Here is a 17,818-nt window from a genome sequence, read left to right as displayed (position 1 = left end):
TCTGCTTAATAATTGTAGTAGTATAAGTCTTTTTTTTTTTGCAGCATACTTATTGCCTGGGAATTTTGATGCTAATAATTTTTGTTCATTTAATATGTAAATTTCATGTTTCGTATGATTTTAAGTGTAGAGCAACAGGGAAAACTGCTATAGGATATATCTGTAGTTCTGTGAGGATTAGTTCTTAAACACAGATTTAGGAACTATAGATTCCTGGTTATCAGGTCAGATATCAGCTCTTGGTGTGCTATCATGCCTAATGATACCTTTTTTCTGGTTACTACTGTAAGAGTAAGAGTTGCATGTTAATTCCCAACTTAATTTTCAGTTATAACTGAAATCTCACTTCTGAGAACTGCAGAGTTTCCCTGCAGAGCTGAGAGTTAAAAGGTGCGTGACCCAGCAGGACAGCATCTTAACAGCCAGTTTTGGAATCTATTGGGGAAAAAGTGGGCAAATTTAGTTTAGAGACTAAGGTTAAGCCCAAAATAAAATACTGGAAATGCCTTCCATTGTAACAGTCATCTCCTCTTGCCTTTTGTTTTATTTTGGTTTTGCTTAATTAGGACTACCTAGGTGAACTTTGAAGAAAACTTGGGTTAAAAATACAGTCACAATACAGTCATGAAGCAATCTTTCCTGGATCCACCTGTGACTGACGGGTGACTTCTGAGCAAGCTGGGTGTTGTTAGCACTTCCAATTTGCTAGCAGATGGTACAATCTATGAAGGCCACCTAGGTCTTCAACAAAGCTACTATTGTTAATTGAATGAATGTGAAAGCCCTTTTGCAGAACAATGTCATTTGAGTAACGGAAATTAAGTGGATGTGCTCTGTTGAAATATGTGTCATATTTAGCTCTGTAGAAAGATGATTATGTAACCACCTCTCTTAATTCTCTGGCTATGGTTGTGCAGGCAGAGTTGTTTCCCTTGTCAAACCTGGGAGATGACAGAACTATCCCTTGTACCCCTCAGGCTCCTGAGATATTTCTGCTCCTTGAGCTCTGTGGGCTGCTGTTTGTTTTTTTTTTTTGCTGCACAGTATTCTGTGGCCATAAGAGGGCAGAGATTCCTAACCTTGTGTGTTGTCACTAGTCGTAGTGCACCACCCACGATATAAAATACGGCTGGTGTCTATCTGGAACCATCCTAGCTCAATGCTGTTGGACAGCTTGCAGCATGTAGTTAGATTAAGTAAGGTAGCACATGCTCTTGGTGTAAACATAATTGAACCAATCTTTAATTTTTGCCTGGAACTGTGGTAATGAATCATGGTAATTTTATTGGTATAAACTGTAATACTTTTTTGTTTTATTTTCTACGTGCATGTTCAAAGACTAGCATATTCTCCTTACAGTAAGGCAGGGAAACCACATCTGGGTTTCTTAAGTCAGTTTGTTATGCATAACTGCTTTACAGGGTGTTAGGATATTGACCTAAAGCTGCAGATTAATTGCCATCTTACTTCCCTTCTGGCTGCTTCTCTGTTTGCACTTTGCAGCTTGAACTTTCTTGGCAAGGGGGAGGCGTTCTCCTAATAGTTCATTATATAGTTTATTGTTTCTCCGTGGCATTATACTGTACAAGTAATAACCACTGATTAGCAAACACTCACTTAGAATGCTAATGAATATTTGAGAGGGACCTAGCTCATAAAAAGGAAAAGCTTTCAAACTAATAGAGCGGCATTACAGACAATTACTTATGGTTTGATGATTACACGTTGGATATAGAGTTTTGCTGCAGTCCGTAGTGCTGCTCCGACTTTTCTATTAACTTGGAATGTGTGCTTGGACAAGTCACTTTAATTGCTTTTAGTCTTCATTATGCTATGCATGAAATTTTACAGTGCTCCCCAGGGTTATTAAATAATCTCGTGTCTACTGTGGAATGTTTTGCCATAGGAAACTGTTGACTCTAACACATAACAAGATTTTAAAAGGAGTGAGACAGTTGTATGGGAAGAAGAAAGAAACACCTAGGGATGAAACGGAGATAAAATAAGACAAGTTTTTAAAATTTGTTTTGGGATTTAAGCCCATCTCTGCCTGTAGGGAACTGGAAGAATCACACATGGAGGAAAAGCAATGCCACAGCTTCATGATACAGAAACTTTCTCTGAAGTATTAATTGTTTGTCAGTAGCTACATGATTATATTCTTGCATTGAATTGTAATTTGTGATTGTGTGTCACTGAAATAAGCAATCCTGAGATAATAACAAAGGCAGTGCTAACATAAAAAAATGCTGAACTGTATGGCTAAAAGATTCATGTGTTGTCTTGGTATTCAGTAAGCAAAAAGAGGTGAATTACGTTTTTTCTCTGTTGTTCTTTGATCAGTGCTACTTTTCAATCTAACTAGTAACTGACACTTGTTCATTCAGTGGTCCTTAGCTATTGTAAATTACACTGGTTTTACTCCATACTAAATAATGTATGCAAATGCTTTTATTTTTTCTTCTGGATCTTGTAATTTATTAAATGATCTGTGAAAATGCTTTACTTTCTTCTTTTTTTTTTTCTTTTCTTTTCTGGCGTTGTCAGCATATTCAAGATGGGGAATAATGCTGGTGGAGCTGTTTGCTTTTCTTCTTTCTGGAAAGATAAGCAGACTTATTCATGTGTCAGCAGTGCGCCCTGGCAGCCAGCCATGTCCTGAGGTGCATCAAGCACAGCGTAGCTGGCCTTCGAGGGGGGTGGTTGTCCCATTCTGCACTGCCCTGGTGCAGCCCCACCTTTCAAGTGCTGTGTGTGGTTTTGGGGACCTCAGTATAAGAGGAACATCAAACTGTTGGAGGGTGTCCAGAGGGGGGCAACCAAGATCATGAAATGTCATCACGGCAAGACTTAAAAGGGACAGTTGAGGTCAGTTTGTTCATCTTGGAGAAGAGAAAGCTGATGGGTGAGCTCATCACAGCCTACACCTTCCTCAGGGAGAGCAGTGGAAGGGGAGGTGCTGATCTCTCTCTGGTGACCAGCAACAGGACAGGAGGAAATGGAATGAAGCTGCATCAGGGGAAGTTCAGATGGGACATTAGGAAAAGTTTCTTCACCAAGAGGGTGGCTCATGACGTAGAACAGTCTCCCCAGGGAAGTGGTCATGGCACCAAGCCTGTCAGTGTTCGAGGAGTGTCTGGATGATGCTCTTAATCCTATGGTTTAGTTTTAAGTAGTCGTGAGAGGGGCAGGGAGTTAGACTTCATGATCCTTATGTGTCTCTGAGATACTCTGTGATTCTTTGTGTTCTTTATATACACAGTCCATACTATAATGTTTTTCCATTTCTGCATTTTAGGTGCCTTATCAGGAGCCAGAGAAAGCTGGGAGTATGATTCAGGAGCAAGAGACCTTCAGAGCCCAGACCTCCAGAGTAATTTTGTACTACAAAATGTACTGGAGAATGGTGGAAGCAATGCGAGTCAACAGGCTGCTCTGCAGAGACTTCTAGCTCAGACGTCAAATTTTAGCAGATCTGTTGGAGGAAGCTACGTAGAACTAGCCAACACTGTAAGTGCATTTTGCCTGTGCTTTAAAATTTTGTAGAAATATCTTCTTGTTTTCTTTCCAAAGCAGTATATTAATTCCAGCCTCAGAACATTTGAACCCTCCTGCCATGTTGCTGTTGCCTTTCATTTACCAGAAGACCAATGTGATTTTAGTGGTTAATAGGTGTATAGTATTTCCAAAGCTTGTATTACTGATTTTCATCAAAAAGGGTAGAAGTCTGTGAGGAGCCAAACTGAAGTTTTTCATTTATACAGTTTAACAGAAGAAGAGTTGTGTCTGAAAATTTCCTACCAGTTTTTAAGTATGGTGTCAGATGGTTCAGAAGTGTTGTGCAGAAAAATTCTTCCCATGATTACTGCGCACTAAATTGTTTGATAATTGTTTTGAGCCCTTGGTGTGCTAGCACTGTGCTTTTTTATTTCTACAGTCAAGAACTATTCTCCATTGTAAAAATACAAGTAACTGTTGAATGAGTAGGGTGTTATTTCTTGCTTCCCCATCAGTGCATTTGAATCAAATTTATGTTTTCATTTTAAGCCAGGAATGTTATAGTAGACCACCCATTTTGTAGCATGTTTCTGATTTATGTTGCATGAGTTGCATGAGTTTAAGTGGAGAAGTGCAGAAGTAAAAGGTGCTAAAATGAAAGCAAAATGTTTCTCTTTTTTAAAATGACTGTTTATTGGCACACTTGACTGATGAAATAGAGTCCTAATTCATAGTATCATAGGATAATTCAAGCTGTAGGAGAACCTTAGAAGGTTATCTAGTCCAACATCCTGCTCAAGACTTGGTGTCCTATGGAAGTGATTGCTGGCAGCAGAGGAAAATGAACTTCTTTAAGCTGCATTATTTGAGAAGAAATTGATGAAAAATATTCTTAAAGTGTTTTCAAAGGCCTTCTAAGTTGTATTTAGGTTCCTGAACATGGTCTGCTATAGGACCTAAGGTTTCCATATGCAGAGTAAAAATATGCAGATATTGAAACTTATCTAAGGGAGAAAAGTGTTCAAGGAAGGAATTGCTTCCTCATTATCCATAGGAAGGAGAGTAAGGGATCAGCTATTATAAATCATTAAACTCTTCGGTCTTCAAAACTGGGCAGAAGCACCTGGAAACTGGAAAGAACAGAAAATGAGCAGGCATACATGTATTATTAGAAAGAAGGTAAGATGGAAGACCTGGGAAATTATAGGCCTATTATCAGCTTTATTTATTCATTCGAGTAGTTTTCTGGAAATCTAATTTTAAGTAAGTAAGAGAGAAGATGTAGGTTTGTAAAAGAGCAATCATGTGCATCCAATCTAATATTTCCTTTAGCAGAATAAAAACTTTGGAGATAGAAGAGAAACAGTGTCTTGTTTCTTCAGTAGGACCCTGCTTGAGTAATGTCATCATCAAGGCAAGAAACATCATCTAAATGTAGCTACTTATAGGTGGTTATTGAACAGGCTTGAAAACTGTGAGGCACTGTTTTTTTGAATGTTTCCCGAGCACAATTTCTGTCCTGTGTTCTCTGACTTCTATGTAAACACTGCCGAACTCAAATCAAACTCGAATGGTAAAACAAGTACTTCCCCACACTAAAAACTACTCTCACAATAATCCATTAAAAAGGTGCAAGTCTACATCTAAAGCAGATAGTGAATGAATCAACATAAAGCTTCCTGTTCAGTTATACATGTCCTGTAGCATGCATTGACTTGCTTAAAGATTATTGGTTTTGAAAGACATGAACTGTTTCACATTTGATTATTTTAAAAGATGTAGAATGCACTTTAACAGAAGTTTAAGTAAAGCTCCTTAAGGCCAATACAGCTGTGCAAAAAGAGTGGCTTGCATGCTTTTGTTTCTGGATTAGGAACTGTGCGTTGCTATGTCCTTTTGATCTGGAGTTCATTCAGGTTTCAAGGTGGGTATGTACTTGTTTGCCCTCTTTCTGTGTCTCTTAATGATGATGGTTCAGAAATGAGGGGTTTTGGTAACATATTGTACATTTGCAAATATAGAGGTATGCAGTGTTATTCAAGAAATGTACCACGTGAAGGCTACTGCATTGCTATAACATGTAGAAATCTTAACAATAAAAATTCCAAAGGCTCATAAGAAATAAATATCCCAAGGTATTATGGCTTTCTTTTTACTCACAACTCTAAATTCCTTCTTGCTTACTGTCATGTAAGATGGCCTGATCTTTGTTTTGACAAGTATCTGTTATACTTCTGCTTTTACATATTCTTTCTATGTTCTTTCAAGCCACAGTAGAATCAGCAGTCTCTCATATGTAGATGAATACAATAACATCTTCATTTGACTCCTGCTGAGTGTTGGTGTCATTGGTCATATGTAAATTTTTGTTTTGGCTTTATTAAAATTGAGAGATGAAGGAATAAGAGAAAATTGTGAGAATTATTTACTTTGTTTTTCACTATTTACATTTATTCCCATTACACAATTTTTAATAGTGAGGGGCATGCTTACTTCAGTCTAGGTTTAGACTCTTCAAAGAGATAGACATAGCCTTCTTAGAGCGGTGATTTAATATGGGTACTTCCCTCTCTGTGTCTTTTCTGAGATTGTTTTACGTAACTGCTTTTGCCACAATGACAAGCCAAACTGCTCCCTTGCATTCATTCACAGAAATGACAAATCTCAGCTTTCACATTGTTATGAGTTGAATCCAGGGAACTTTTTCAGTTGTACACAAGGAGCTGGGCAGATGCCTTTATACTGTAACCAGGATTGCTTTGAAAAAACTGATGGAGGCTTAATAGCTTAATTTCTTCCCTTCAGGAGCTGATTGTAAACTTCTTTTTGTAAAGCTGTGTAACAGAAGGACAGAGATTTAAAAACAGACTCTGTGTGGACTTTTATCTCTGGAACTCTAAATGATCCTAAAGTTAACCAGAGAGATTTATCTTCTTCAGAATGCTTACAAAAAAGCAGAACAGACCCTTTCTGTGTCACCCCCTCCCGGATGAACAGTTCCTGGCATCTTCTCCCAAATGCATGTACACAGGCTTTATGGACACACTCTTAAAAGCAGATTTTTTTACGTTTCTTTGTAGATACGTAGATACTCAGAGGTTAACCAAAGTAACTATTGTATGGGTGACCATAAACCAGTTAGGTGCTTTCTGGTTAGGACTCATCTGATTGCTTTTCTCTCAGCACCCTGAAGTGTTTTTCCCTATTGGGGTGTCAATTGTTATTACTTAATTTCTTGTTTATCTTTCTGACAGCTTCCTTTTGATTTTAAACTGTGCAGTCAGGCTAAAGACATCCTTATTGTGATGATGTACTTCTAGAGCATAAATTATACTCCTCAGTCGATACAGAGGGTGTCCCTACTGCCATTAACATTTAAGTTTTCCATTTGCAAAAGCTAAATGAACATCAGTCCACTGTTGCTTTGCTTAGTTTTTATACAGTGAGTGTTTTTAATGCGTTTGAAATCCTGTGAAGTACAGCTCTACAGGACTTTATATAAACATAACAGCTGCTCTGAAGGAGCAATGCAATTTTTTTTTTAAATGCTGTTTGAAATTCAACCATTCATACTCATTGCATATGTTTTTATCTGTTCATTTCAAGTCATTTTGCTATGTTGTGGTTTATTAACACATGTTCAGATACAGCTTTTGTTTTACCTCAGTAATTTATTCTGTAGTCTTTATAGGGTGTTTAACTCTTTCAGTGTTTTCAGATTCACGTTTTTACACCTAAATATTAAGAACACGTTTCTTTTTATATCTTTTCACCTTGGTACCAGTATTTATGACTAACATATAACCTTTAACATGACCTGTCACCACTTACTGATGGTGTACATGTTCATCCCATTAGGTTAAATACTACAGCAGATATCTCTGATAGGAACCCTTGCATATGTTCCAAATGTAATCATTTATGGATTTAGTTTGTATTGCATTGGGATGTAAATAATTTAAATATTCTTCATGGATAGAAAATAATCCAAGCATTTCAAAGGATTTCTTTGTGCATGTGCATGCTTGTGAATTGTTTTTTCTTTGTACTTGAATATTCAAAGTTGTACAGGGGTCACTAATGTACACAGACATGTAACTGCAGTGAAACAGCTAGTTCATGTGGTGTCACATCTGTTCACTTCCCACGCAGCCATGCAATTGTGATGCATTCCCCATGGTGCTAGCAGGAGGGACAGCTCTCTATTGTAGGAGCTGATGTATTGCTGTTCTCTGAAAACATCGCATGAGGCAGCATCCCCATATGATAGGCATTGTCACATTAGAATGCCAGTGAAGTTTAATAAGCAGAGGTAGTAAAATTTCGATATGTTTAATTCACTTTTCATATGCTCCTTGCACATCATTAAAATAGACTAGATTAACTTGATTATTTTTTTAGTAGAATGTGTGCATATAAATGCTAGTACATGTCTGTGTGCTTACAGTTAGTTTCTGTTGCCTTAATTCATTGTTGTTTTAAGATGAATGTATTTGTTGTCAGAAGTACATAAGTAAAACCAATTGGGATTGTTTCATCTGCCATGATGATATGATCTCATCCCTTTATTCTTTTAACTGTAAAGAACTCTGGTTTACTGAGAAAGCCTGTGCACAGAGATCTTACATTTTTGAAATATGACCCTCAATATGTTCTCCTTTTTTTAAAAAAAAACTATCCAGTCCAGGGACTGCTGTGATCCAGGATGCTTTAATCTCTGGTTTTCCTTCCAAAGACACTCCTGCTCTATTGGAATCTTTTTGACTGCACCTTCCTTGCCAGAACATTTTTGGTTGAAAACGTAGAAAAATTTGATGAGGGTATGATTGACTTGCAGAGGGGAAGAGTACAGCTATGTTTTTGAGAACAGAGTGTGGTAGGATTTCTTCATGACCACTTGCTTTCAGAAGCTCATGTTGCTATTTCCTCCTCAAAGCAGCCATGCAAGTGCCACAGATGTGGTTGTTCTTAGAGAGAATGGCATATTTACAGAGGTGCCAGCATCGCTTCCTGCAGCTTCTCATCGTTCTGGCCAGCGATAAACAGATGTAATCCTGCTTTATCTTCCCAATGCAAGATGAGTGTGTTTAGGCAGGAGGGCATCGATGCAGTTTGCTCAACCTGCCAAATCTGCACTTAATTTTCGTCTTAAAGGGAGCTGGGTTTGGAGTGTCTCTGTCAAGAACAAACCAGAAAGCTAATGCACCAAGATTCTTAATGCATCTCTTTGTAACTACTGTGGAATAAGCTCTTCTTCAGCTATTCCTGTCTGATTTACACGTGTGTGTACTTCAATCGGAGCTACTAAGGACTTTGTTGATCTTGGGAACAGACCATTTTGATTGTACGTCTGTGTGACATGGTATGCTTTCTGCACAGCAGAATTAAGGTCACTATACCAAATTTAGTTCTGACCGTGGACTCACTGTGCCTAATGGAGATGTCATCTCTGTTGGGTACACAATCCCAAAGTTGATAAAGTATGAAGACATACTGGAAATATTAATGGCAAAGCAGTATGTAGTTATATTAGCATTAGTTTCTCAGCATGATCACTAGCTGCATTGTATTGAGCTGCATGTTATGACAGACAGAACCATTGTTTTGAGAAAGCTATTATTTTTAGTTGACATAGTTTATACTGAGTGATAGTATTCCAGAAGTCACCGTTACTTTATTTAGGGAGAGGTAGCTTTTCCTATCCCACCTAGAGGATCTGGTCCCTAATCAGGCAACCTAACTTACTGTGACCTATTCATAGAGATAGCTTTTGGGTATAAAAAGAGCACACTTAATAATTATCACTGTGTTTATGTGAGACTGTAGTGCAGCTGGTTCTGGGTAACTACTTGAAACAACATTAATGGGCTGTTTCATCCTGAGTCACAATAGCTGTTTTTGTGCATTGAGATGCATGTAAATGTAAATTAAGTGATCTGCATGTAAATTCTGTACTGCTGTCACGTTATTGAGCATGTTATGATTTCTTGCAGTACCTTAACATTATAATATGTACTTAGCACTTTAGCAAGAGAATATTACAGAGATGCTTGGTATTTGGCATATATTCACATATGACATCCTGCGCTGAAATTCAAAGCCTGTGCACAGAGAATTTAATCTCCTTGGCCCTTTCTCTAGTACCTGAGACCATTTGACAATACATCAATTATTCTGTTACTTCGTACCACACTTCCCAGCTTGGCTGTAAGACAGCCAGCTGAATTTTCTAGCATCCTTTGCTGTGTGACTGGCAGGGGATGTGCCTGTGTAATCAACAGTCTTTCCCTAAAAACACTGATATGATTGAATTAACCACTGATGATAGGTGTCTGCTTGTCCATCTTATGTATATAAGTCACAAGTCACTGTAATGTTAGTGTGTTTAGGGAGTAAAAATTAATATCCATACCACTTACCCTCCCCAAAAGTTGTAAATCTTCTATGTGTGCTCTTACTCTAGTAAGCTACCTTTTTGTCTTATTTTAACAAAGCTTGTGCATGTAGATGTAAAAATTGACTCCTTAAAAACAGGAAGAATTTCTGGTTATGAAGAAAGCAAAAATACTTCTTTAGGGGATTGGGAAAGAAATGACTTCATAGAGATTTGCAGCAGTCAAGGTATGCTCTTAATAATTATCCTAAATATGAAGAGTTTTCTCTATTGTTTAATGTATCAGCTGTAAATTAAATATGAGTTTTATTGAAATCACACAGGTATTTCTTTTGGGAAATGATCTTTTCAGGGCTGGTATCAAGAACTGTACTGTGAAAGGTAATTCCATGGTTGGTTTGTACATTTGTTTGGTGTCCCTGTTAATGAGAACCTACTACCATGGGTCTCGTTTAATTTCTAAAGTTTTTATGGTTTATATCTCAGTAAAATTGGTATGGCCTTTTCTGGCAAAGTCTGCTCCTTTTTCTTTTCCATGCTCTCTCCAAATCTTCTCTTTTTTCTAAAATAGGCTTGTTTGCTCCTTGGTTTGGGAAGCTCTGCTCCTTCAGCTTCCCCATCCTTTCCCTTACAGACACGGAAATTTGGCCTCAAAGTGTCAGGTATCCTATGCTCTCAGGACACATGTTTTTGACAGGAGAGAGAGCAATGCCTTTCTAGTCCCTCTGTATGAGGCTTGTGTCGATAAGAAACACTTAGATTCTATGTATTTCAAGGAATTTATTAATTGCTATGGCCACTTTGTAGGATATGTCAGAATTCAGTTACTTGTGCATAGATCCAGTTTTTCCAAGTTATTTTGTCAAAGGATCTGTTCTGTATTTGGGAACCGGTGTGTAGTGTTACAGGAAACCACAGGAGCTACATCTCTTCCTTTCCTCCTCTTGCAGCCATTTGTTTTCCATGTCCTAGATGTGACAGGTATTAAAATTTATTTTTCATGCCAACAAAGGCTATTACTGTAAAAGTACAGTCTAATGATTCCTTCAGCTGGAGCTGTAGTAGGCAGGAAGGCCTGAAGACGAAGAAGATTCTAGTGGTGTGGACAGTAGAGACTACTCTTAATAAAAGATTTGTGCCCAAGACAACCTTGCCTTTTGTGCCTTTGCCTCCAAACTAGGCATCATTTCCATTCTGCCAGGCTAAAAATAGAATGTGACAATTCCATTAATGCAATAACTGATTATTGGAATATAGATTCAGGAGGCTTGGCTAGTCAGAAAGCAGGCACACAGGCAGTTTTGTCTGACAGATGTTTTTTGTGTGGAGGTACATGAAGCTGTTTGCTTTTTGTCTTTGAATTCAAACCAGCATTGAAATGGAGTTTGTTTGTCTGAAGCAGGCATCAGGTGTAATAGGATTATGCATTGTGTTTATACCATTCTGGCTTATATAGCCCTCTAATAGTGCTCAGCTATTCATTTTTCTTTTATAAGTTAAAAGGGACATTACAGATTAGGTCTGCCAAGACTAGTTTGCTTTATTTGAAATTTAGTTTTTCTGTCTTTTAACCTTATTGGATCATAACAGACATAAAGTGAGCAAAAGGGAAACTATGAAGTTTCTTGAAAATTCCCTTCAGTAACATATTGACATAATTTCTTTCTCCTTTTCTCCATGACAGTTGATTTCATTATAGTCCCTTTTTGACGACTTTGTGCTGAGGTTCTTCTTTTTTTTTTCTTTTTTCTTTTTTCTGTTGCTATTTCTGTCTGCAGACGGTCACAGCACAATGTGATGGGTGTCACCGTAGGGCATGTTTTTCAGGCAGCTTTTTAATAGATCCTTTTGACTGAGGCTTTTATTTGAATCTTTTATGTGACAGTTGAACAACATCTCTCACAATATATAATGAAGGTGAAGTGCACAGAATGGTGGGTTTTGTCCCAGCTCTAAGGTTTTAACTGAATGATGGGAACTGGCATGTGGCAATTGGTCGCTATAGAAAATGAGGCTTTTAACAAGTGCGTGTAAGTTTCAAAACTTGTAATTTAAATCAGTTGCAAGGATTTTGTATCCTGACTAGATTCTGACTAGAAACTGTGCATCCCATTATGTTTGCTGTAGTTACCAGAGCTCCGGCTCCAGTGCAGGTGTGCAGATCTTTTTACTCCTTTTTTTTTCTAGGTTGTCTGAGATGAAGAGTGGTTCACCTGGTACATTGTCCCAGCACCACTGCAAAAAGCTACATAGAATATAGTATTAATATATTTACCTTGCTTGGTCTTGCTAAGCTGAGCCTGAGGCCCAGATTAGTCTGTTGAAGCGAAGTGAATCTCCTGGGTTCTGGTGTGCCAGAAAGATTACAATGTAGCCTTGACACAGGATCTTCTGCTTTACCAGCCTTTCTGCCTGATGTTTGAGTTGGAAGTGTTGACCTGACATAGTTGCAGTTGGCACTGTCAAGCTTCTGTGAATCCTCGTTAATTAAAGAGATGAGAAGACTTATTCCCCCTCCCCTTTTATGCATATAATGAACTCATATGTTTTTGTTATATTATATACTGGAATTTTAATAATAAAGTGAAAATCTTAACCACAGTGCACAGTTGAAAATGGACTCGAAGAGCTTTTGCAGTTCAGGGCTAGTTCAGTTATAATGGAGTGATCAACCTTTATCCTGCCAACCAAGCGAGACAAGGTAGGGTTCCTGCCCATAGAAACCTGTCAGTGCCATGGTTAAGTTCATCAAGATGGAATTATTCCCCTGACAGTGTCAGGTCTGGGACACTGATCTGAGGCAGTACAGGATGCTGCTGCTGCTGTTCAAACTTGCTGCTTCGCTTTCTGTTCTGGGTTTGTATTATTTTTTTTTTTTTTTTAATGAACATATGATTGTCAGCACAGCTGTTTTGAGGACCTATTTAGGTGCCAGTGCAGAGAAAATGGGAGGTGAGTACTTCTGCACATGTGCTCTCTTGCACTTACTGTTTGTACTTTTTGTGAAGAACTGTTTCAGTGTGATTGCTTCATTTTGGGTTAGAAAACCACATTATCACTACTCAGCTGGGAGACAGATTATGGTAATAGCTCTGTTGCACTGTGTTGTTAAACTCTGTTTTTCATCATGGTAGGAAGCAATCAAATAAACTTTGAGCTTTGGGAAGGGCAGTGAAGAGTTCATAATGAAGTAAGAACCCCACTGATGTACCCAAGTGAGGTTTATGGCTTTAAGCTAAATAGCCCTCTCTAATTTCCTATGCTGAGTTTTGTATTACTTTACCTACTTGAAGCTATAATTTTAGGGAAGTGACTGGAGAAAAAGACATTGAGTCTTTCTACCCTATGAATTTTTAAAGAGACTGTAAGTGCATATTATTGCTGAATCTGATTTTTACATGAATATTGATTGTCTCGTATGTATTATAGAAAAGGAAGGAAAAACCCTTATTTCTGTAGCACCCACAGGGGTGCCAGGTGTTTCTTCATAATGATGAAGTGTCTCATGCCAGGATACACTTCTAGTTACAGGATGCTAAATAGTTAGGGAGTTGAGAATTGTTCTGTAAACTAACTTGTTGATCTTTATGAGCACCCATTCAACTATGCAGCCAAGGAAGACAGCAAATAAAATGAACTTAACACAAGGTCTGTAGGAATTTAGTGACAATAGTCTCAAATTTGTTGATAGTAACATAGATCTGGTTGAAAACTAGGGGTTTTGATTCACCAGAGGTTTTATATGTATCCGTTGAGTTCACATTGTTGGTGAAGTAATTTTTTTAATCATTTCTGACAAAATGAAAGCTTCCCCAAACTCCATAAGTGCTCAGTGAACTTGATGCTCTTGTTATTTAGATGTTCATGCCAGCCACAAAGTCTTGTAGAGCTTCAAGTAGGGATCTGTCAGCCCTTTGACTGCCTTTGCCAGTATTCATCCATTTGAAAATGTTTCAAATGGAACATCTGAGTGAATCCATACTTTCAAATACTTATATATGTACATGTATATAGATAAGTCTGTGTACACAGATGTATATAATATGTGTATACTTGTTTGTTAAGTATGTGTAGTATATATACAAACATCACACACTAAATATGTACAAATATGTATATGTATGTGTATATATGTACATGTAGTCAGAAAGTATCCATCAGTTCATCTCTTAAACATTCAGAAGAGGTCTTGACCACAGCTGGTGAAACGAGGAGAGAGAATGTTTGAAAGAGATTCAATTTGTGACTGATAATTTGAGGGAATACAAGTTCTGATAAAGGAGAAGCGTAGATATCTCAAAGGCAGGATTAATCCACAGGTATTTTACTAAGAGTGGTCATATTTTCAGTGCAATAAGTATTCAAAACCAACAGACTGTATCTCAAAAAGTTAAATCAAAATAGCTACCAAGATTGTAGGGACTGGAAGTTAAATGAGTGAGTTTACCTTGTGGTTAATAACTGGAGGAATAGATGATTAACTGAGGGAATGCTGAACAATGAAAGGAAGCTCAGCAGAAGTATGATGACATGAATTGTAGTTTACAGAATGTCCTTGTTTGTGTTTTTAAGCAAGGAACAAATCAACAGTGATGATAATTAGATGGCTGCAACATGAAAGGAGCATGAAATTGCTGTTTTCTCTCCCTATTGTCCTCAGACAATTTCTAACATGAATAACAGGCACACATTGACACCCTGGTGCTTCTCCTGTCCTGACCTGATGCTAAGGCTCTGTGGGGTCAGGGGGAATCAAAATGAATGTGATGGCTTTGGATGAAATGACAGAAAATGAGAGTGGATATTTGACAGGTTGGTGAGTGGCTTTATGGCATGAAATACTGAAGGATGGAAAAAGGGATCAAATGTGAACTCCCAAGGAGACTGATCAGGTCAAGGACATGACTTTTTAAGTGGATTAAGTATTTAAGGAAGGGTGAACAAGTGAGAGTAGCTGATTGAAGTGCTATTTGGAAATGACATTATTCTAGACACGTTATCTGTTTTAGACTAATTAAGATGGTGTGATTGAAGGAAAGAAGAGAAATTTGCTTGCATTTTTTTCAGAGACAGTGGTTTATTCTTCAGTATAAGGTTACTTTCAATTGTTTCAAATAAGTTGTGGTATTTTGTGGTTTTTTTTTTTCTCTCAGCCTAGGTGTATAACCTTCACCAGCATTAATGAGAACATCAAGAAGAAACTACCGTCCCTTTTGGCCTCTTCCTTTTATATCACAGTGCATTAGTATTATTGAATAAAGTATTTTCTGGAAACATTATCTAAATGCTGTATTGAGCTTCTGCTTCCAAGTTTAGCCTTCTGAGTGCTACTATTTTGTCCATGGAAATTTATACTTTGGCACTACAGCCGTGTATTTCGTGCCAGAGTGAGAAAAAAACATGCTGCACTCAAATTATGTGTACCAGATTTGCAATATTTGAAGGTGTAATCTATTTGTGTATAGGATTATGCAGGGTGCTGCTCTAACTGTAGAGATGATATTGAAACAAATAAGCATGAACTAAATGCTCAGTGGAGTTCAATTAGTGGCATTTCAATTACAGAGCTCATTAAACAGAACCAACTAAGAAGGCCTTATTTTGTACATCCTGGAATTGTGATCAGCTAATTATGCATGTTGTATGTAGAGGGAAACTGCTTCCCAGAAAGTGGTATACACTATGCTGAAGAATATGCGATACATATATATTTAGTAGATAATTGCTTTTATGCTGTAGTTTTCACTCTGCAGCTGTCAGAACAAGGAAGAAACATTCAAGTGTGGCACTTGTCACACCTGCTCCAATAACTGTTAGGAAACAGAGTGTTGTAATTACTGAGACAGATTATGAGGAAGAAACCTTGTAAAATAACTACAGTGCTGAGTTTTTTCCACATTCTGTGACAGTTTCAAAAAGTAAAGATGAGAAGGGCCAGAGAGTTGTATCTCATCCCGAAAGAATCCTTTTACACCAGATGACAGAGTAAATCTTATTAAATGAGTATTCAGATACGACCAAAAAGTAGATTCCTTAGTAAATCTCGAGTGCATGTCAGTGATTCTTTTTCTAGAGTTTAATAAGAATAAACAAATTGAATAGAGTGGCCAAAGGATTATTAGATCAACAGTCAGCAAACTGGCCACACCAATGGTTGTTACTAGATAATTCTGAAATTTTCATGGGAAGAATCTGTCAGTGCAGATGTGGCTACTTACCAGCAGTATGCATCATGAGTGCCTTAGAGGTGCAGAAAGCAGTAATTGATCAGAATCCACTGAGACTGAGTGGAAGCCCAGGACAGTGTCTTTGTCGTGACATAGCATGATTGGTGGGTATTGTTTATAAAAGCCTCAGTGGCAGTCGGATGCATCCAGCTTCTTGTTTCCCCTTCATGTTTGTGTCACAGTACACACTGAGGCACCCACTGAGACTCTGTCCTCTTGGGCTGAGAAATGTACCTCTGTAGGTTAAGAGATTGCTCTTTCTGTTCCCATCCTCACCCCATTCCTGCCTGTAGAGGCTAAAGAATCAGACAGGCAGGAGGAGGTGAGGGCAAGGGAGCGTTGCTGTCCTAGACAAGGAACTGAGTCAGGGAGAGACTGGATAGTCAGCAGCCAAATAGAAACAGAGAGGGACTGAATCCAGCAGGCACCTCTCTCTAGCTGGATCACAGGGTGCTCTGTTCTTTTCCTGGCAATGCAAAATTGGCATACTTGGGATTTCCTTTGCTTTCTTTGAAGCTTGGCTTTGGCACAAGCCAATGGGAAAATGCACTTTGGCTTCAGAAAAGTTCTTAGTACCCTGCTACTGTGTTAGATCACTTGCATGTGTTTGGAAACAGTGAAGCTGCCTGGAGACACTCGGTCAAGTCTATCTGGGAATTTAGTTTTGTGATCTAATGTTTTCATTCAGTTAGTAAATGGACTTGGAGAAATACTAGATAATATGACATTTCACAGAGGAACGAGTTCTAAATATTTAGGTATTTCGAATATGTTATCGATCCTACTATTTTTAAAATGTGATATAATAGTAACTGTTTTAGAAGAATTATTACATTTAGTCATGGCTGTCCCTCCACAATAAATAAATGCCTGCAAAGTTTATAAGGACCTCAGGCTACATTGAAACAGGCAGTACCAGTGCTTGTGGGTTGGTTAACAGTAACAGCTGATGTTTTCCAATTGAGAGGTATGTAACCCTGTACCAATTAGTGCAAGTATGCAGAGATTGTAATGGGAGTCAGCTCCATCACCAGGGTTTGACTGTTTCATTAATTTTCAGGAGTTACAATTAGTTTTTATATTTTAAATAATGATTTTTCTGAAAGTAGTGGCATGCATCTCCTATGTTCTTGTGCACGTTAAACTATGAATTCTGCTCTTGTTTTCCAGTCAGTATCTCTGTCCCTTTTTACCACGTTACTGTGTGGAATAGGAAAGAGACAGGAAAAAATAATCCTGTGCAGTGTATGGGTGCAGTATGGAATGGATCTAGTTCAGATCCTGACGTGTCCTGCACCATTATGCTTGAGATGCATCTGAGTGCCATGTACTCTGGTCTGTTGGGTGGCTTGTCTGCCAGGAATGGGCACCAATGGTGCGAGAGGAAAGCAAATCAAAACTTCTAATTTCTGAATGCCTATTGATAGTCAACTGGGAAGTACTTGGCAGTATAGGGATATAGTATAGGAAATGCGGTATATTGAGGCCATAATTAATATGTCCTTTGCTTTGGAAAAGGAAAACCTTAGAACTTTATTCTTAAGTAATTCTGAGACTCATCCCTGTGTGGAAGAACCTGTGATGCATGTGACAGAATTGGACAAAGATCACATCAGGGCAGATTCCAAGCAAATATAAAAGTTGATAGGGATAGTGATGCAAAATACAAAACCTTTCTCACCCTCAGCCTTGTGAAGGC

General features: G+C 38.1%; 1 protein-coding gene across 1 annotated transcript in view; it reads left to right on the top strand.

The window, feature by feature from the left end:
• MCC (MCC regulator of WNT signaling pathway) overlaps positions 1-17,818 on the top strand; it is a gene marked incomplete at both ends in the record, with an annotated part of 199,321 nt that overhangs the window by 26,484 nt on the left and 155,019 nt on the right. Inside the window, one exon of the mRNA XM_080362879.1 lies at positions 3,299-3,510. Coding sequence (XP_080219005.1) covers positions 3,299-3,510 — 212 coding nt within the window. The remainder of the gene's footprint in view (positions 1-3,298; positions 3,511-17,818) is intronic.

The sequence above is a fragment of the Nesoenas mayeri genome, assembly GCF_963082525.1.
Source record: "Nesoenas mayeri genome assembly, chromosome: Z".
NCBI lineage: Eukaryota > Metazoa > Chordata > Aves > Columbiformes > Columbidae > Nesoenas > Nesoenas mayeri.
This window is presented reverse-complemented; position numbering and strand designations above follow the sequence as displayed.